The 22051-nt window shown below is 45.4% G+C and overlaps 1 protein-coding gene across 2 annotated transcripts in view; it reads right to left on the bottom strand.

Moving 5' to 3' along the window:
* Positions 1-19544: 19544 nt before the first annotated feature.
* Positions 19545-22051, bottom strand: part of RHNO1 (RAD9-HUS1-RAD1 interacting nuclear orphan 1) — a 45689-nt gene continuing 43182 nt past the window's right edge. For both annotated transcript variants that reach the window (XM_078673737.1, XM_078673738.1), the window contains one exon: positions 19545-20407. In XM_078673737.1, coding sequence (XP_078529863.1) covers positions 19658-20407 — 750 coding nt within the window. In that variant the 3' untranslated portion in view covers positions 19545-19657. The remainder of the gene's footprint in view (positions 20408-22051) is intronic.

Here is a 22051-nt window from a genome sequence, read left to right as displayed (position 1 = left end):
TCACTTCGTTACTTCGGCATCACTGACTGATGGTGGCGATATCACGTCTATGCACCTTATCGTTTACACTAGACTGCGGTCAGCCATGCACACGCTGTATTCACATTTTCCTGCTGAGCCACCTACACTAGACGCATTACAACTCTTATATACTACTTCTAGGGTGAAACTGGTCACTAGATTGTATCAGGTGTCACAGAGGGAGGTGGTCACATCAGGAGTAGCTGCCTTACATAAATGGAATGCAGTATTGCCAAATCCCATGTCAGATGATGATTGGGTGGACTGCTGCCGCTTGACGGGGCACCTAACAGCCAATGGGAATTTGAGGATGGTCCATTTCAAATATTTACATCAGCTATACTATACACCTGCCCACTTGTACAGATATGGTCTGCGGGGTTCAGACGCTTGATAGTAAAGATGCAATGCTGATTGTGGCTGGTGATTTTAATTGTACTTTATGTCCGAATGCTGGGGACAAACTATGTGAAGCGTTAAACGATAGTGGGGCATGCATATCTCATTTTCGACACTCGGTACTGGGGGAACAATTCAACAAGCTCATTTTTACCCTCGACCTGGGATTTGCTAATGAAATGTGCCTAATCCCTGTCCAAATGCCCCCCACATTCAATGGAAGGGGCTTTTGCTCCACCATTGATTATGTTTTAGTCTACAATAGCCACGCACATAGTCTTCACTCATTCTATGTGTCTGATAACCCCCTGAGCGATCACTTCCATCTTTGCTTGGCCTTCTTACTCCCGACCAATACCATCTTAAGACGGGAAAAGAACAACCATCTGCTAAGCAACTTAGCAATAAAAAGCACCAACGGGTTTACATTGCGCTGGACTTTGGTGGATCAAGACGCCTTTAAATCAGTACTGGGTAAAACCAAACCAGCGATAGAGTTGTGCCTGAATGATACAGCCACCCCAGAAGCAATCTTAGCTTCATTCCAGGCCATCACGAATGCCGTCAGAGAGTCCTTAACTAGACAATGTAATTTTAAGGGTCGCAATAGGGTTGGTTTGACCCTAGATGTACTCAAGCTCTCTCCTATCTGAAAAAGGTACTACATAAAATCCCTAGGAATGGTACTGAAGTACAGGTGGCAAGAGACGCATATAAATTCGCACTAAAGTAAAGTAAAGTAAAGTCCACATTTGTAAAGCGCACAATCACCCGTAAGGGTCTCTAGGCGCTGGGGGGCCGTCGGGAAGATTAAGCGAGCTATTGCCCAGAGTCACATGGTGCTGGGCTAACCTGCCGCCGGAGCCGGGGATCGAACCGTGGTCCCCAGATTCCAGCGTCAGTCGCCCTGGCCGCGGCGCCACACCTCTTAAGGGCTAGGAAGGCCACTATTAAAAGGAGTGTGGGAAGCATTTATCACTGGGTCAACGTTTAATGACAGTGCGGCCTTCTGGAAAGTGGTTAGGGCCCCTTTCCTGTCTAGAGAGGATAGTCCATCACTCGAAATAGCTATAACCAAGGAGCAATGGATTAAATACTTTACCAAGGTCTACCAGGTCATGGGTAACTCCATTTTGACAAACTGTCTTAACCAGGATGTTCGCAATTTGAACTCCCCTGCCCAAGCAAATGCTCTCATGTTCACCTTGGATGAAGTAGAACGGGCCCTGTCTGTAAGTAAGGGCAGCAAGGCACCTGAGCCTGATGGGACACCCATTGATTTGTTTAAATCTAATACTACTCTTTGGGGACCCATCCTGATGCAAGTTTTAAATGCCAGCTGCGAAGCAGACTTCCCTCCTACTTGGGTAAAATCAACTATTGTCCCGATTTTTAAAAAAGGGGACAGACAGGACCCGACATGTTATACGCCCATATCATTATTAGATGCTATAACAAAAGTAGTAGGCAGAATAATATTAGAACGCCTCCAAGCATGGGCGGAGGAAAACTCCGAATTATCGGACTTACAATACGGCTTTCGAGCCAGTGTAGGTACCGTTGAGTAGGACCTGAACCTGTCCCTTTTAGTCAGAAAATATACTAGCGCCAAGGGGGGGAATTTATTTTTAGCTTTCGTGGATATCACAGTGGCTTTTGACTGCGTGATCCATGATAAACTTTGGTCAATCTTGGACACGATAGGAGTTGATTCCCAGGTTATTTATTTTCTTAAACAATTTTATAGCGACGCTAACGCTCGTGTGCGTTACGGGCTGCAGGGTGAACGCACAGCTTCCTTTCCAATTAATAGCAGAGTTAGACAAGGTTGTGTCCTTGCTACGTTTCTTTTTAACCTGTACATAAATGGCCTGGGAGAGGCTCTCCTAAAAGATAACCATGACTTTCCCCAAGTGGGAGGACGACCTATCGCAGCTCTTTTATACGCAGACGATGCGGTACTGATGTCCCGCACCAGTATTGGACTGCAGAGGCTGTGGGATAGCTTCTCCAAATTTATGCATGAGATCGGCCTTGAATTAATTCCTCCAAGACCTTAACTATGCGCTGTGGCTCGAGTACTAAAAAACCTAAAAGTATGCTTGTGTCTGGACAAAAGATAGGGGTCACCAAGAAATTTTAATATTTGGGCATTCTTTTTGCCCATAATGATTCCTGGTCACAGGCGGTAGCGGCCAAAAAATTGGCACTACTGCACACCACGTCAGCACTTAGAGCCTTTGCGATTAAGCTCGGGAAAAGACCACCGGAGGCATTTATTAAAATTTATAGAGCTAAGTGCGTCTCTGCAGCAATCTATGGGACTGGGGTTTGGGGACCCGTTGATCTGCTCCCCATTCAATGAGTAGAAAACTCTTTTTAAGGTATTTCTTATCGGTCCCTAATGGTACCTCCACGACCATATGTCATGCGGAGTTGGGGCTCTCCTTTGTTTCAGATTTAATAAAACTCGAGCCAGTGCTATTATGGCACAGACTCTGGTCAAAGGATGAGACAAAATTAAATAGAGAGATCATTTTGGACGTTATGAAGTTGGATAGGGCCTCGAGAATCCCTTGAATAAGCTATGTGGAAGAGTTTTTCCAAGATCTCGATCACCCTGAGCATTCTACCAACCCCAGTACCATAAAGGAGTTAACCAGGAAGGAACTAAAACTAATGGGCCTGTCTCTACTTGACTCTGCTAGGCTGTCAAATGAAATTGTAAAACCTACAGTCCTGAATAATAAACTGATTTTAACTACTTTTAATATTCAACCCTACCTCACCGTGGTCCTGAGTGATTTCGACAGGTTCCTTTTAACTCGCTTCCATTTGGGAATATTCTACAGGTTAGTTACCCTGCCTAAAGCGAACGACTGGTCCCAAACTTTACAGTCGTGCCCTTGTGATAACAGCTCTAAGCAGACATCTATCCACGTTATCCTCTTCTGCAAATACTACTTGGATGCCAGAAGAACGAGCATTGTCCCTGTGTTAAAACGGTTTGGGCTTCGCCAATGTCGATCCGCTCTTTTGGCATTAAAACAATTAGATAACGTCCACATTGTTTTCAGAATGGTCACTTATTTGAAACAAGTTGTCCAAGTGTATATTATATGTATTTTTAACATGTATGAAATGCTGCTATTGCGCTTTTATGATTGTTTGCTTACAATTGAATAAAGCTTTCTTGATTGATTGATCTGCTTCATATACACATATAGTGGTAGCATAGGGTGACATTAGTATATTGTCTTATAATACAATAAATACTTTATACAATTGAAAATTTTAACACTGTGAAACACAGCCAAATCTGGCCAAACTGGTATGTAAGATGAACAGTTATGGACATGATTGTTTTAATACTCTCTATGGCACTTCCAGAGGCTATACATTTGCCCTATCCAATGTGGTAAAAAGATGCCCTTCCCATCGTGGTCACAATTTGGCATCAGTATGGCCACGGTGGCCTCCTGAGATGCCCACAGGGAATGAGCATCCGTCCTTCCTGAGAACCTGGATTACAGCCTGGGCCTGCCTTCTGTTGTCTGTTACTTTGGTCATTGTGTCCGTATGGGCTAATGCGAAAGTGGACTCCCCTAACAATGGTGTTGAATGCTGCAGTTAAGTCTAGCATAAGTGCAGAAGTTTAGTTCCCATCAGTTATCTGTCGAAGGGATTCGGACACGAACAATAGTGCTGACGCCATGCAGAAACCAGAATGGGTCTCGAGCAGTAATTTCTCAGCCTCAACAAAACTCATCAGGTGTTCATTTACATGTTTATCGGCCAATTCGGCAAAAAAAGGAAGCAGAGAGATAGGCCAGAAATATCACTGCTTTCCAGGGTTGGTTTTTTCAGTGGTGGCACAACAATAGCCAACTTCCACCTCGTGGGAACTTGCCCCAATAAAAAAAGATTGAGCAGGTCACACAATCCAAGTTGGATTGCCTCCCTCGTTCCAGAATCATGGAGGAGGCAGGATCATTTGGGGAGCCGGATTTTACCTTAAGCATCAGAGCACGCAGCTCATCTATGGTTAGGGTATTAAAACTAGCGAGTCCTCCGTAGCATCCAATGGTTTAGCCCAAATTTCAAGGCATGGGGTCTCTCTAACAGCCTTCGGGAAGGTGATTAGCTATACAATTCATCACTGGTGCAGTGTTCAAGTGCATCAGTAATCCAATTGTAGGTCAGTCGTTTCTACACAATCATATAAAATTAGATGGTTTACAACCAGAGCCTCCGTAAAAACAGCGGGGGTAACCTTCATCCATTTTCGAGACCAGCTCTGCCTACATTCACTTGCAATAGGTATAAGAGTGGGTAAGAGGATCTGAAAAGGCATGGCCAATGATCCAATGTATGGCCCATGATATGCACAGGAGCATGGACCAGTTAGACTAACTGGAGAGCTTCCAAGTCCTCAACAAAAGTAGAAGCCGGCTTGCACATTGCAGCTTCAACATAAAGATTAAGATCACCCAAAACTAGAAAAAGTTTATAACCCAACAAAAAAGAGGGTACTATATCAGCCCAGACAGTTATAAAGATAAATTTATTTGAAAGAGCCAGAGAAATATTGCGGTCTGTGAGGCATCCCTTTTTTAATCTCTGCAACGGTACAAAAAAAAATGTCTAAAAATAATAGCAATCCCTCCCCCTCTTTGTGTCTGTGTCTTCATGTCTCACAATTGCATAACCATGCAGAATGGCGGCAAGAATATCCAGTGCGGAGTGTTCTGTTAACCAAGTTTCAGAGAAAACCAAAGCATCTGGCTGGTGGTCTACCAGAAAGTCAAAGACCTCAGTTTTATGCTGAACAAGAGAATGACAATTCAGAATGGAACCATGTGCCATAGACGGAATAGGCTGGCTCTTTCTTTCCCTTTGGATAACTGTTCGCGGGGCCAAAAATACAAACTCGCACCTACCACAGCTCCAAGGATGGCATCCAGAATTTGAAGACAGTCCCCATAGATGGTAGTGACAAGTGGTCTGATTTTGCTCACCAAATAGCACCTGATGTTGGTCTCCAAACCTGCAGGGGTCCTGTCCCCTGGCGCTGTAAAGGCACGAACAGATGCAGGAGGGCTTGCCTTAGGCGCGCCTTTGACACACCTGCTGTGTGGTCACGCCATCCCCAGTAGTCCCTAAATGAGAAAGGCTAGAATGGCAACCACTGAAAATGGCAGCCGGTACTTGCTTTAACAGGGGAGGTAAATGTGAGCAAACTGGAAATGTTACAGTATAGGTAAAACAATTAATAAAATACAACGTGCCCCTACAATGTCCCCCAAGCTGCAATACACGACCGGACTAGGTCCAGTAGTCGTACTATCCCTGGACTGATGTAGTCCCTAAATGAGAAAGACTAGAACAGTAAACACTGAAAATGGCAGCAAGCACTTGTTCACGCTAAATGGCGAGTCAAATGTGAACAAACTGGAAATGTTACAGCAAAGGTAAAATTATTGTAAAAAATGCAAGGTGCCCCCACAAGCTGCAATACAAGATCAGACTAGGTCATCCATTATTTTTTTTATTTTTTATGACAAACGTAATCCCCCCCCCCTCTCCACACGCAGTGTCTGCTCTGTGGCTTGAACATGTACCTAATTTGTTTTCATGCAGTGTAATTAACAAGCATTGGAAAAGCCAACAGGTCTCACCTATGCAAGAACTATTAACTTTGTATATGACATTTAGCCATGTTGCACAGCAGCTTGGCTGTGCAACATGACTAAAAGTTAGGAAAAAATAAACTGCTATGACATGGCCAGTACTGGCACCGCACCATAGCACTTTTTGTCTGGGTGAAACAGGTAAGCAAGGATGGGGTGGGGTACACACAAGCAACAGCTACTGGTAAGGGTACGGGGCAACAACACGGAGAAAGGGTTGGTTGGAGAGGAAGAAGCAACACGGAATAGGGGCAGGCAGTGGAAAAAGCCACACGGAATAGTGGCAGGCAGGAGGTGGAAGAAGAAATAGTACCTAAAGCACAAAAAGCCTAGTGGCGACAGACACTAATCAAGAGGAAACAATCTGTGTTTGGGCCAGGCTCCACAGAAAGAAAAGGAAGTGACACCCGGCAATATACTGGCCAATTAGGAGGCAGCAGAGAAGAGTGACAATGCATCTAACATCTGGTAAAAAACGGGCGAGGTTCAAGCACTGCATTGTACACAATGCCCTCTGCAGTAATATGCTCCATCGACAGGCGAGACTTAAAAAGCAGAGCAGTTCTTCTAACATGCTTCTATATTTACTAAGAATTCTTCTGTAAGGAGACCCACGTTCCCTACCATGTCCATCCTTGAACTACCTGTATAGAGCAAAAGTATCCAATTTGGGAAAAGTTCAGAAAGAAATGGTGCACAATAAAAACTATGTTTACTGACTCAAATTTAACTACGTCTGCCTTTCCATTGATACATACTTTGCGACTATTCTAAGTATTGAAACACTAGGAAACAATTGTTTGGGACTGAGATCTATATTGTAGGTTGGTGTATGCCAATGAGCGGTAAATTCAGAAAGGTGATGTTTCACGTAGCAGGTCGGAGATGATCTCTTGTTCTGACACCCAATTCACAAACTTACTTCCCACACTGCTGAATCAAGGAACGAGATTGGCCTTTAACAGACTGGATCCTGACAATCTGCATTGTTGAGCAATGGAAATGTAGTAGCCTGCTTTAAAGTGAATGCAAGGGCCAGCTGTAAATACATTGTAAATCTTGGTTAGATGCATGGCTAGGACGATAGAGGCATAGCAATTGCCCTGGGCTTTTTCTCCCCGCACGGCCTTCCCCTACGTTTGCTTTTAAGTGAGCCTTTAAACGTTCCCAATATTACAACACCAAGATCTCGTGCAATTTTTAATTTTCCTCCAATTAATCAGCCACAGCTGGAGTGCTGTGTTCGATGGTGGAATAGTAAAATGATTAACTCACTTAAAAGACCCTTTTGCGGTTTTTGTTTTAACTTCTTAGAAACCATTAAAAACATTCTCTTAAATAGAGCACGTTCATTTGCTTTTTTTTTTTTTTTTTTTAACTCATCTGAAAATGTAATTCTAAAAACATTTCAGAAATTACACTGTGATAGACGAGACTTGTGCAAGTTTCCAGGCATAACCTGTAAAGGTCTTGAGAATTCCCAAAAGTTGCAACCCTGCAGCAGCATGAGGTTGTAAATCTGTTGGGTGCGCATTTAACACTTCGCTTGGAGAATCAGCTCTATAGTTCTTAGATTAAGTGAAATCCGGTGCTTTAAGAATAAGACAACTTTACTGCAAACCGTATGCTTAGATCTACAGCTAGATGACCCATCTCTTGTGTCATTGCAAAAGTTTCTAATACGTAAAAACCAATATCTTGCGCAAGTCGTCACTTGAATGCACATTTCCACTAAGAATGCACATTTCCACTACTCAGAGAAGGCATATCAATTCTTATCTATTAGTTTCTCTGCCAAAAATGCTGTTTGGCAGACGCTGGATATGTCCCACACTCATCTGCAGATGAATATGGTGAGAAGTTATTGGATTCTTGCAACCAATTGCTATGCATCTTCCCAAATGTACCTTCAATGTGTCAACGTTTGCTGCATTGTCTGCATCAGCTACTCGTAACCTATCCTTTTTTTTAGCATCCGCTTCTTTCTCAGTCTATGTTTACAATTTATGTTTTCTTAGTTTATTTCTCCTTGTGCTGGTGTTAATGGAGGACAATAGAGGGTGCCATGTATGAATAGGTGTCATATGAATCCCTATTCTCCCCCCCAATGAGCTGTTGAAATTTTCATTCTGGTAATTTAGTAGATTATTCTCTAGGTGCACCACCTATCTACGCACATCTCATAGTCCTTCAAATAGCATGGTACCCTTGTCCCTCCATTAATTGAAAAAGCAACTGATGAACGTTCTGGTTAATTATATATTTTCTTTCTTGGGCTCCTAACACATTTACCAGTATATCAGGTAAGGAGGTCAGCGATAGAAACAGGGAAAAAATTCAACTCAAGAATGATTGCTACCATTAGTGCTCAGAATCATTATAGGAGTCTCAATAATATCGGAGGGATGGAAGGAGGCAAATCGGGAACCTACTGGCCAATTTACTCCAAATTGTAGACCGGACCATAGTTTATTCAAGGGCCTTGCTATGACATTCTGCACAGGTGAAATTGAGCTTCCCTTTGGAGTGCCCCCTCACTCCCTTGCTTGTATTTAATTCTTAAAGGGTGCAGGGATAGCCTTATTAAGGTGAATTCTTGCTTCCGAAAAGACAGATACATTATTTCCCTTGTATCCATCAACTGAGTAGCAAGTGCATCAACCCATTATCACGCAAAAAACCTTCTGGACAACAGTCTGGGGCTTAATATTGTATGTTCAATATGGTTATTAGCTACTGAGCTATCTTTTCTTCTTCACAGCCCCTTTGTTCCTATGGGTCAAAACGTTGATACCATGATCACAGACGTCATCTTTCTCACCGAGGAGTCATGGGTTGGCATGTTGTGTCACGTTTGAGTAGAGTCATGTTCAATCAATCAGAATACTTGTAAAGCGCGCTACTTACCCGTGAGGGTCTCAAAGAGCTGGTGGAGGAAGGGGCGGGCGGCCGGGAGGGAGCTGCTACTGTTCGAAGAGCCAGGTCTTGAGGAGTCTTCTGAATAAGAGTAGGTCTTGGGTCTGTTGTATGCGGGTAGGGAGGGTGTTCCAAGTCTTTGCAGTGAGATAGGAGAAGGATCTGCCACCGGAGGTAGTACATTGGATGCGGGGGACAGCGGCGAGGGAGAGGCTGGCAGGTGGGGGTGTGGAATCTGAGTCTGCTGTTCAGGTAGGCTGGTCCGGCACTATAGAGTGCTTTGTGTACGTGTGTGAGGAGCTTGAAGGTGATTCTCTTGTCGACATGGAGCCAGTGTAGGTTTCTCAGGTGGGGTGTGAAGTGGTTGCGGCGGGGGACGTTGACGATCAGTCGGCAGAGGCGTTTTGGATGCTTTGTAGTCGGCGCAGATGTTTGGCTGGGATTCCTGCGTAGAGTGCGTTGCCGTAATCCAGTCTGCTGCTGACGAGGGCATGTGTAACCGTTCTTCTTGTTACGGTCGGATCCACTTGTAGATCCTGCGGAGCGTGTTGCAGCAGGAGGAGGTGACGGCGTTGACCTGTTTTGACATGGAGAGGGAGGAGTTAAGGATGAAGCCTAGGTTGTGTGCATGGTCGGTGGGTGTTGGTGCTGTTCCCATTGTGGTCGGCCACCAGGAGTCGCCCCAGGCTGAGGGGGTAAGTCCGAGGATGAGGACCTCCGTCTTGTCCGAGTTCAGCTTCAGCCGGCTGCTCCTCATCCAGTCGGCAACGGCCTTTATTGCGTCATGGAGGTTGGTTTTGGCGGTGAGTGGGTCCTTGGTGAGGGAGAGGATGAGTTGGGTGTCGTCGGCGTAGAAGATGATGTTGAGGTTGTGATGGCAGGCCACCTGTACGAGGGGGCCTTATAGATGTTGAACAGCGTCGGGCTGAGGGATGAGCCCTGGGGGACGCCGCAGATGATGTTGGTGGCTTCGGATCGGAAGGGTGGGAGGCAGACTCTCTGGGTTCTGCCTGAGAGGAACGACGTGGTCCAGTCCAGGGCCTTCTCTTGGATTCCGGCTTCTAGGAGGCGTGTTTTTAGAGTGTGATGGCATACTGTGTCGAAGGCGGCTGATAGGTCCAGGAGGATGTTTCGCCGTTGTCCAATTGGCCCCGTGATGTCGTCTGTGGTGGCGATGAGGGCTGTCTTAGTGCTGTGGTTGCATCTGAATCCGGATTGGGATGGGTCTAAGATGTCGTCTTCCAGGTGGTGGGCCAATTGCATGTTGACGATTTCCTCGACAACCTTTGCCAGGAACGGGAGCAGGGAGATAGGCCGGAAGTTCTTGAGGTCCTTGGGGTCCACTTTGGGCTTCTTGAGGAGGGCGTTGATTTCGGCATGCTTCCAGCTTTCCGGGAACGTCGCTGTTTTGAAGGAGATGTTGTTGATGAATACGTGGTGTGGGCAAGGGTCTGACGGAGATCCAGAGTGGAAGGAGTTCATGACCTTGCGTGTCTCGTCATCGTTGGCCCAGGAGGATGGCGCTGGTGGTGTTCGCAGGGGAGGTGGCGACTGGCGTGGTAGGGGCGGTCTTGGTTTTGAAGCTGTCGTGGATGTCAGCGATCTTGCGGTGGGAGAAGATGGCTAGTGAGTCGCACAGTTCTTGTGAGGGCGGGATGTCGTTGGTGTTGGCGCTGGGGTTGGAGAGTTCCTTTACGATGCTGAAGAGCTCTTTGATGTCGTGTGCGTTGTTGTCCAGGCGGTTTTTGAAGGAGGATCTCTTGGCTAGTCTGATGAGGTGGTGATGTCTGCGTGTGGAGTCCTTGTGGGCTGCGTAGTTGTCCGGTGTGCGTTAGTGGAGCCATGTCTTCTCCAGTTTCCGGCATGCACGTTTGGAGGTCTGGAGCTCGACGGTGAACCAGGTGGCTCTTTTGCTGGTGTGGTTGTTGGATGGTTTCTTGAGCGGGGTGAGGGTGTTGGCGCAGTCTTCAATCCATTGTCTGAAGTTGCGGGCTGCGGCATCTGCATGGGTGGAGGGGAGTGGTGGTTCTGGGTGGGCGAGGGTGGTGATCAGCTGGTCGTCGGTGACTTTGTTCCAGCAGCAGCAAGGTAGCTTTTGGGTTCAGTGGTGTGTGGTTGGTTTCTTGAAGGTGAAATGGATGCAGCGGTGGTCGGTCCAGTGGAGTTCGGTGTTCTTTCCACTCTCCAAATTTCATGACAATTGTGCATAGCAATAAAAAAAATCACTTGAGCATGTCACCAAGAAATGGTTTAGTTTTACAATTTAGTTTAATTCTAAGATATAGATCTTTTTCATTCATTTTATATAGTTCAAGAAAATTAGAACTTTTCACTACTTAAAAGCCAAATGTAAAATGGATACAATAGTTCAGTGGTATGAGCGTTGGTAACCAAAGTATGCAACCAGGCTATAGAGCTAAAATACAGATCCCTAGTGCACATTAACTACACAGAAAACATTACAATTTAAATGCTTGCATTTTAACTATTTGTGACCTATAAAACAGCATGTGATGCTCACATTTTACATTCTTGACCTCAAGGAAACGCTTGTTCCCATTCAAAAATCACTCTCAAAATGTTTTCAAATGCAAATATGGTCATCCTTCCCCAAAGTGCCGACCTGGCAAAACTAAGAGGCCCTTATGCTTCTTGATGAATTTCTAAGTGACAGACAGATCCCATACATTAAACGATTGGAGGTGAATTGCCTCCAAGTGGAAGTGTTTAGGCCCACAAGACCCAGGGGGACAGGGCCAGTGGTCAAGGTTGCAGGATTCAAGTGACCAGGTGTGGAAACTTAATCCAATCATTTTAATGGTTTGATTCAGTCATCACAAGATAACCCAGGAAAAGAGACGAGTGTCCTGAGAAGTGGGCGACTAAAAAAGACAAAGGTACTCAGAACCCTGATACATATGAAGAATCTATAACGATATGTAACACAGAAGCAGACCCATGGATTTGCACATTAGTGTACTCATGGACTAGAAATGGTCCAATGAACACGCAAAAAATTAAACATGTTCTGTTTTAACACCAGCACAGCCAGCCAGTAACACTGCACATATTCATGATTTAGAACGCTGCTAAATATCAATGTTTCATTTTGTTACAAACAACATGCATTTTAATGGTGATATTTACCATGAAACAACATTATACAGTGATCCCTTACACACTATATTTCGAATTTTCTAACTCTACAAAGAGAAGAACCCTTTGTTAAAATAATTGAAACATCCACACATCTCTTCGGATTTATGGTGGTCTTTCCTATTCTGTGGTTCTATACGTGGAACTATACAGTTCACGAAGTTCTCAAATTACTAATAGCCACCAGGACTGCACTGCCCCACCAACCAGTGTTTGCTTTGAAGGCCAATGGCATTTTCACCAAATGATATGAATATGGGGGTGGAGGCGGGGGGAGCGGCTCAGGGAGGGGGCGAATAGTTGGGCTTACATTATTCATTGGACTACTGTAGAATAATACCCAGAAGGGACGCAAACTATGATTAACCAGCACAAAAACAACAACTTTTTCAAACCTTCCAGAGGCCACCTCTTTTAGAACGTCTAAGACATTGCTTTGAACCATGTACAAAAGGGAAAAGAAACATTGAATAGATGACTGCCCTGTACTAGGCTATTACCATATGATCTCAAAGTGCTACTGGACTAAATGGCAGATTATTACTTAACAAATCAATACCGATAAAGACACATTTACATTGAACTGTAGAAGCACAAGAGTCTGTTGCACACAAGTGGCAAATTAACTCAACTGTGCACTACCCACCACCAGGGTGGGCTCCAAATGGAACCATGTAGTGGAAAGAGGTAATCCGCAGACGTAATTGAGGTTTATCAGACTTTCAATGTTTACTTTTCTGATGAAACGTTCTCGCATTTAATAAATAAACAAGCATTTACAATGCAATGGTTTTGCCTTTGACAATGTTAGAGCTATTGGCATTGTAAATGTTAAAATTTCAATCTATGTTTTTTTTGAGTAAACAGATAAATAAATGGTGTTGTTGTTTAGTAGTAAATAGCTTTATTTTTCGAAAGTGTGAGACTTATTGCATTTGCACTTATACACACACACACAGGTATATGTACACAGAGCTATACATACACAGAGAGAGAGAGAGAGCTAGAGTGAGAAAGAGAGAGAGAGAGAGCTAGAGGGAGTAAGACAGAGAGAGAAGGAGCTAGAGAGAGTAAGACAGAGAGAGAAGGAGACAGAGGGAGTAAAACAGAGAGAGAGGGAGCTAGACAGAGAGAGGGAGCTATAGGGAGTAAGAGAGAGAGAAGGAGCTAGAGGGAGCTAGAGCGAGGAAGAGAGAGGGGGAGCTAGAGGGAGCAAGGGAGAGAGAGGGAGCTAGAGGGAGCAAGACAGAGAGAGGGAGCTAGAGGGATTAAGACGGAGAGAGAAGGAGCTAGAGAGAGTAAGACAGAGAAGGAGACAGAGGGAGCTAGAGGGAGTAAAACAGAGAGAGAGGGAGCTAGACAAAGGAGGTGGAGTAAGATAGAGAGAGAAGGAGCTAGAGGGAGCTAGGGCGAGCAAGACAGAGAGAGAGGGAGCTAAAGGGAGCAAGGGAGCTAGAGGGAGCAAGACAGAGAGAGGGAGCTAGAGGGATTAAGACGGAGAGAGAAGGAGCTAGAGGGAGTAAGACAGAGAGAGAGGGAGCTAGAGGGAGTAAGACACAGAGAGAGGGAGCTAGACGGAGCAAGACACAGAGAGAGGGAGCTAGAAAGAGCAAGACATATAGAGAGGGAGCTATAGAGAGTAAGAGAGAGAGAGCTAGAGTGAGAAAGACAGAGAGAAGCTAGGATTTATCATGTAGTTGGGGGAGTCTTAAATGCCAGTGTCCAGCACATTTACTCAAAATGGCCTTCCCTGTTCACTTGTAATATCTAGGAATCAACTTAGACATCACAGAGGCAAACTGTCCCCGTCTGCCTAAAAATGTCACGTTTCTACCGACAGGGGCAACCTCGGATGCCGGGATCCCAACGAGCCAATTGCATTTTTTCCTTGTTTCCCAGGAAACAAGGAAACTTTGTATAGGCCAGGCATAGGACCATGGATTGCCAGGCTAAAGTTAAGATAACATACACATGGCACACCACAAACTTCTTCAGCAGGATCCGAACGAATTTTACTTCTATTCTTACATAGGATATGGGTCCTTTTGCCCCAGTAGGTATAAAAGTGGCCTTGGAGAGCAATGTACTCACAATATACTACACCATTGTGGCATAATCTTGGCCATGACTAAAATGATTTGTGACTGCACGATTAAATTTCTCAAACAGCTTTTACGTGCACATTGAGCCAACTGCTCGTGTAACTTGAATTTACATGCGGATATGGCTCTGTGGATAGAGTCCTGCACAGGTGGTGGGCGAGCTGTCTGCCTCACTTGCAATATTTGTGGCATTTTCAGCGACAGGAACGCTCAGTGCTCTGACAGAGAGACGCAATATTCGTACAGCAGGCCTCAGCTCTCTAAAAGAACGCTGTGCACCCGTCCGCCCCCTCCCACTCCCCAGGCACATATGACGTCGTATCAGACTGAAAAGGCGCGCGCGCACCAGTGTGACTGACATCGCAGGGTGTGGAACATATTCCAGCCATGAACTTCCTGTTCTATTTCTGAAGCACGCATGGCACAACCCAACGTGATTCTATAAAACATGCCCGATATATTTTTAGTAACTAACATGAAAATACGGTAATAGACTAATTATTCGTAGCATAATCCATATTAGCAAGAGTTGCTCCAAAACCCGCCTGAAAAGACTTCTTTTTTGGACGGCCACAAAAAGAGAAAAGAAATGCACTTAATCAACATTTTCACCCTGGTGCTGAGATGAAAATAAATATATCTCTTATTATGTCACAAAGGACTAAGCTTTCATGAGTGGTATTTCCTTACATACTTTTTCTTTCTTTTGAATGTCAAAAGTGAGGAGCAAATAAGAGAAAGTTATTTTTACAAAGTACCTAAGTGTAAAGCGTATGGTCATAGTGCGAGGAACACAAATTCATCGAAAGGAGTTTAAACATCAGAAGCAATAACAACTTACAATAACCTGATGTTAAGAACAATAACATGAGTTAGATTAACAGTATTGATGCCTGCTCGAGTTTCTGAATTGAAACACGCGAGTTAACATTGGCCTTTGGCTGCACCTCTCTACCCGCAGCCACCGAGGAATGTAGTAGGTGACTATCACAAGGAATGGCGTAAGTGCCTGCTGTGCAATGGGCCGAGGGGCCCGAGGTACCAGCTGCTGCAGGGGACGTCCTCCCGCCGTCACTTCTACCAATCTGTGTTTTGTAGAGAGCACCAAGAAGGAGGCGTGCAAGAGACATGGCAGGGCACAGGGCTGGCTGAGGGCTGTCGGAGGGAAGTGGTGAGAATCAGAGGCCAGTGGGGAGGCCTAGGACTGTGACGATGTTCATTGTGAGTTTGCATGCTCCTGAGGCATAGGGGTTGTCGAGTGTGAGCCTGCGTAGGTGTGTTAAATGGGTCTGTTCTCCCGTAGGCGTATGTGTGCCACTCGTCAGCGTGGGACACTTTCTGTGTCACTTATTTGTTTGTGGACTGTGACTCCAAATGTGGGTATTTATAGAGAGCGCCATAGACTCATTTGGCCTGGTCCTAGGCGCTCGTGGTTTTCAGGAGACACTGGAGGTCAACTTGTCTCGTCAGGATCACAAATCATCTATAACGAAATCCATGATTAAACGTTTTTTTTGTTGGAAGCGGGGCTCTAGGCAATATTGATTTAAGACTATTGGTAAACTCAGCCTGGTGGTGGACTTAGGGGCCCTGAGCAGAAAAAATAAAATGCCCGTGCATTTCCCAAGGTCATGAAATACAGGGAATCTCAATTACCCAGGAAAGCTGCACAAAAAGGCGCAGGAAAACATCGCTTCAAAGCAACGCATTTCCAGCATTCACTTGTAAGAGGCTGGGGAGGGGGTGGGGCTGGAGGGGGATTTTCACTCCCTGTATTTTCTTGTCTGGTCAGCCGCTTATTTCACTCTGTGTGGCCCTGTGTTCCGAGATCGGCCCCCTCAGCACCCTCAACAGGGTGCTGAGGAAAAAATGTGAAAAAAGGAGTTAGGTCGAGTTTAGACCAATTATTACAAAAAACAGGTATGTGCAGTATAAAGTGCCCTGGCTTTGTCTAATGTTTATCTTTGTTTATATTACGGCTACTGGTATATTGCAATAATAATTTCCATCATTCTGACGCACAAGGTTTTCATGCGGATTATAGATAATAACCTAATATTATATATCCTACAAAGTTGAGTCCCTCTACTGCTCTCAGTAGTCGGGGTACGGGTCTATGCATCAACAAACAACTCCTGCAGATGAGACCCCCTCGGACATAGTTGTCTCATTCCTTCCATTCGCAATAGAGATGAGCCTACCTCGCTGTATAGAAGAGAGACACACGTCCATTTTACTTTTCTACAAAGGGGGTGTGAGGAGTTTGATCCCCTTAGAGCGAAGGAAATCTTTCTGGGCGTGCCCTTCAATGTGGGGTCTCACAAGAGTTTATCATCTATGATGAAGCACAAACAGTGTGTGTGCGCATTTAAACTTAGTCAGCACATTGTATACCATGTAAAAAATGGCACACAGCAGTGCACTCTGCACAAACAGAACAAGAAAATCACAGACACCAGCGACACAGCTAGCACCTCCCATCTCGACCGGTCAATAAAGGCTACGCAGCCCATAACTTTACAGATTAGAATCCAGCAGGGAACACAAAACCCAACAGTGCCAGCTGCCATTATGCTGACTGGGAGGATAACAAAAGCACATCATTCTCTCCCCAGAAAGCCGGTCACCATGCCAGGTATGCATACAGCCTAGAGCCAACTATTACGGCCACATCGACTACCGGGGAGGGGGGGGCGGAACGGACACACGGGGAGGGGGGGCGGAACGGACACACGGGGAGGGGGGGGGCAGGACGGACACACGGGGAGGGGGGGGGGGCGGAACGGACACACAGGGAGGGGGGGGGCGGAACGGACACACGGGGAGGGGGGAGGGAACGGCAGCACTCACCTCGACTTCCTCCAGCGGCGGTCGGCTGCGTAATGGGAAAAACAAACAAAAAAAAAAAAAAACGAAACTCCGCCCACCGCCGCGATGACGACATCGCAGAGGCGGAGAGGGAAAAAATGTCGGGAACGCCCCCGAATCTGGTCCGACCTTTGACGGACAGATCCGGCTAGCCTCCATTTATGGAGCTAGCCAATGGGAGGAGGGGGCGAGGAGGGGGCGGGATACCCGACCCAAACAGAGGAACGCCCCCGAATCTGGTCCGACCTTTGACGGACAGATCCGGCTCCCAATGGCTAGCCTCCATTTATGGAGCTAGCCAATGGGAGGAGGGGGCGAGGAGGGGGCGGGATACCCGACCCAAACAGAGAAACATAAGGATTTTGCTAGCGCATGCGTACTTCGTACGCATTGCCAGCAAAACCTAACAAGCATTTACAATGCAATGGTTTTGCCTTTGTTAAAGTTAGAGCTATTGGCATTGCTCTTGACATTATTTTTATTTATGTTTTTTTTAACATAAATAAATGGCATTGTCATTTACAATGCCACTAGCTTTATCTCTCGCAAATGACACACACAAACACACACAGAGCCCCCCCACACACACACACAGAGCCCCACACACAGCCACACAAAGCCCCCCACACACACAGCCACACAAAGCTTCCTACACACACAGCCACACAGAGCCCTCCACACACACCCACACAGCACAAGCGGGCAACAGGGGCACACGGAGGCACAAGCAAACCACTTCATAAAGATATACTGAACTCTAGCTACAAACTTTAATAGAGCCACCCGCGACCAACTGCATCAAAGAGATTAAATACAACCCAGCGTCCAAGGCAACCAATTTCTACGTACTGCAGATTTAATCCACAGCATCAAATAAAGCAGGTTCTCTCCCATGTCCAAGTTGAAAACCTTATAACAAGCCAGCAATGAGACAGTACAATTTAAGAGAACACTGAAATTTACCTGCAACCAAATTTCAGGAAACCATAGCTAAATAGTTTAATTCGGTTGTTCCCTCGGCTTCTCCGCGGCCCCGGGGCTGCGGCGGTGATTTTCACGGGCAAAACGGCTGTGCACACGACGGCCGGAGCAGAAAGGCGGGCATCAGGAAACAAGCGGGAGGGGGCGGGAAAGGGGGAGGAGAGACGCAGCGCCATTGCGAGGCCAGCATCAGGAAACAAGCGGGAGGGGGCGGGAAAGGGGGGTGGAGAGACGCAGAAGTGCCGGCAATGCCGGACCAGATTCGGGGGCGTTCCCGGCTTTCGGCTGACGTCGCGTGATGTCGGCAAAAGCCAAAGAATCTCGGGAACGCCCCCGAATCTGGTCCGGCATTGACGGACAGGCCCCTCGTCCAATGGCTATGCTCCATTCCATTTATGGAGCCAGCCAATAAATGACGAGGGCCGACCCAAACCCACACTACAGTTCTCATTAGGTTTTCGCCTGCGCGAAAAAGCTGCGCAGAGCGCAGCTTTCGCCAGGCAAAACCTAAAAAGGAGTGTGGTGTTCTAGAAAGATGTAAAACACCATAGATTGCATCGCCTGGTACGAAAGACCTTAAAAGGAAATGTAAGGTCTCCCTTCTATTTTTCCCCGTTACATGGATGTGCATGTAAGTGAATATTGTTAAAAAACTAAACAAAAAAAGGAGTCCTTGTACGAGTCAGTGACATGCACAAGAGTTATGTAAACAACTTAGAACAAGAAACACTCAAGAATCCTTTCAAAACAGACAACCGCCCAGTTTCTGGCTTAAGCAGCAACCAAGTTCCAGTTCATTAAAGGGTGGTCATTTTGAGTAAAACTGAAATAAATCACTTTTAAACAACCACGTACATTTTGAAAACATATATTCCTAGAAAAATAAATAGATACTTTTAAAAAAAAATGCCCGATTCTTGCCAGCATAGAGGTTTCTGTTTAAAAGCTGCCTGTGTTTTGTCAGTCAACACTGCAGTCTCCCAACATATTCCTTCAAGATGTTTTCCAGATGTGTTTTCGCTCTCAGCACCAGCCCTGCTCCTAACGGGGACTGTGATGGCAACCAGAAGAAGCCAGAAAGCTGTTGCAATCTCCTTCCCCAATAGCGGCTGCGGCTCCATTTTCCCCCTCAAGGAGCTAACCTTGTAATGCTCAATCTGCTGTCACCGACACACATGCAGGTTACTTACCTATGGCAAACAAATCAGTAAGTGGAGCATTCTGCACCGAAATGACCAGCAATACGGCCAAGCCTGTCTCGGATATATGCCAGTCAGTAAAAATGTACGTCTGAGATCAAACACCGCCTTTCAGAATAACAGTAGACCCAAATCACTTGATAAAGCATACCAAAAGTGTTCCGTCTGCTAACAAAACACAGTTAACAAGCCCTAACCCTGGCAATATTATATTTTGCAAACAAAATTCATTATGCCTTTATTCATTCTGAAGAGAAAATTCATTGTGTTTTAAGAACATTATAAAAGATGCCTGCAGATTGTTTTTTAGTCTCAGACACAGCAGTTAATTTGAAGGCAGACTTGTCAACGGCCCTCTTTTCACCAGTATTTCACTGCTCTTGAGTTTTCCTCTCTCTTTTAAGTACTTCATGAGCTCACGGCGCCTCCTCCAGGTTATCCTCAAGCCGTACTCGTGCTCTGGAGTGTCCTGAACCAGCACGGGAAGTGACGTTAGCCCTTCCGGAGTTCCACAGGAACTGTCCAAATCAGTCTCACAACGCAGCGCCATCGCTCTTCTTGAACGTTCTGTCGGGCTTCCTCCCTCGGGGGTGTACTTTGGTGGGAGCAACACCCTGCGTATCTGTACGCTACTACGTCTCAGCACGGGAGTAGGTTCTGGTGTATCAACTTCCGGTGGGCTGAGCGTATCCGCAGAAAAGCCGTTATCATTGTCGATTTCAAGAAGCGATGGAAGGGGAGCGGCTTGTACCAGATGATTTCTTTGCCTTGTTTTTGTGACAAGTGAAGAGTCATTCCCGCGAGCGGCATTACACGTTTCAAGTTCCCTGTTGTGCCTTAAAGGCCTCAGATCTAAAAGAGAGTCCGTCGGGTCGGATGGAATACCTGAAATGTCCTTAAAGTCTAACGGGGGAAACTTGCAGACACTCTGCTTTCGACATGCTTTACTTGCATTCAGCAAAGTCTGATTAGTTTTCCGTGTTCGGCCCGGCGCATCTAAAGTGCTGTTTGTAACATGCCTCCGTCGACGCCCCGGGAAATGCAAGTCGACTGTATGATCAAACTGTGGAGACACCTGAGGGTAAACAAGAGAAAAAAAACACATGTAAGAGGTTGGAGCATCGTCATTAGTGGCTTTTGTATGCTAGAAAAAAAACATTGAGTTAACGGAGTAGAGCTTACAACCAACCAAGACAAATTCAACATGCATAGTAGTTGCTGTACGAGAGAACTATGGGACAGTTGTACATTTCTTAGGAAACCAAATTAAACTCTGCCACCATGCATACTAAATAAAAATGCAAAAGGCAATGTGATGTGTCTGTGTTCTGTTTTACCATATTACCATTAAAAATAAATACATTAGAAAACCCCTTTTGCCTAACACCCACATTACATCTCACAATCTCCTATTCAAGTATAGCTGTGTGCTTGTTAACCCACTAACTTCTCGACCTGCTGTATTCCTCTTTGCATCTGTTCTGCTACCCATACTGTACACTAAACCCAGCCACATCAGTTTTTTGTTTGCATGTTTTTTCAATGAAATTATTCTTTCCACAATATTATACTAAACCCTTGTAACGTAGCAACGAAGGACTTTGGGCACAGCTTGCACTGGTCTGTTCAACAAGTACTACTATACCCAGAAATAAGTGCTTTAGGGCGGTTTTCATTGTGGGTTTATGTCTGCAGGTTTGTCGCACTGGCGAATTGCTTCCATCAATAGAGAAATGTAACATTTGTATTTAGGATAATTGAAGAATTAAACTCATGTGGCTTGCTAGCAAATGTGATGGAAAATGAAATAAAGATTTAAAGCCAAAGATGTGAGAACACCACAAATGCAGGCCTTAAGCCAGAATACTGTAATCAAGAAAAACTCGTGTTTATTAAGGTCACTACATTAAGTAATAACTGCCCGAGTGTTCTTATTAACACTCAACACTATCTCAGCTTTACCTGATTTGGTTTCATGCACAGCATCATCAAGTCTCTGTCCTGGTAGTCAGGATAGACTGCAGTTTCAATCAGGCAGGAATTGGTCATGCTACCAGCAGCTGCGACAGAGGCTGGGACTGAGGTGGTGTTGAAGGTGTGGGCCATAGGGCAGCCCTTGGTGGGACGCCAGAGTCCAGCAATGATCAAGCAGCAGTATCCGACAGATGCATACAGTCCTGTCCTCTGCACAGTGCAATGCACACTGCTTCATCAGCTGCCCTAGTCTACCAATTGAAATGAAGAGGTCCAAGGCTAGATGCATCTCCCTGCCACAGAAGAATTGTGTTTGCTTAGCTTAACATTTTGGCATCTGTTTTGTAAAATATTGGTTTTAGGACATGGATTATAGAGTGAACTAAAAGCGCATTCATTTCATATAATAGACAACAAATGTCGTTCATTCAACTTAAATACAGCCTTATGCAACTCTTTTTGGTACACGCTGGAAGATGAACCTTGCCCCTTAATTTATTTATCCGTTTATGACATGTAGCTGATAAACCACAGAATTAGAAGGTATTTCCACTGATACTCAATTCTTATCTGCTGAGACTTTGCCTAGAGAATCCAGGAGGGAAATGGGCCTGTAGCATGCGGGGTTGTTACGATCACCCCTCTTGAAAATGGGCAAAAGAGTAGAGGTTGACCAAGATTTTACAAGACCCCCTTTTAGAGCTGCTTCAATTACTCTGGTCAATACTGGCGACCAGAGCTCCTG

The sequence above is a fragment of the Lissotriton helveticus genome, chromosome 1_1, assembly GCF_964261635.1.
Source record: "Lissotriton helveticus chromosome 1_1, aLisHel1.1, whole genome shotgun sequence".
Taxonomy (NCBI): domain Eukaryota; kingdom Metazoa; phylum Chordata; class Amphibia; order Caudata; family Salamandridae; genus Lissotriton; species Lissotriton helveticus.
Note: the sequence above shows the minus strand (reverse complement) of the source record. Positions and strands in the feature narration are given on the sequence as shown.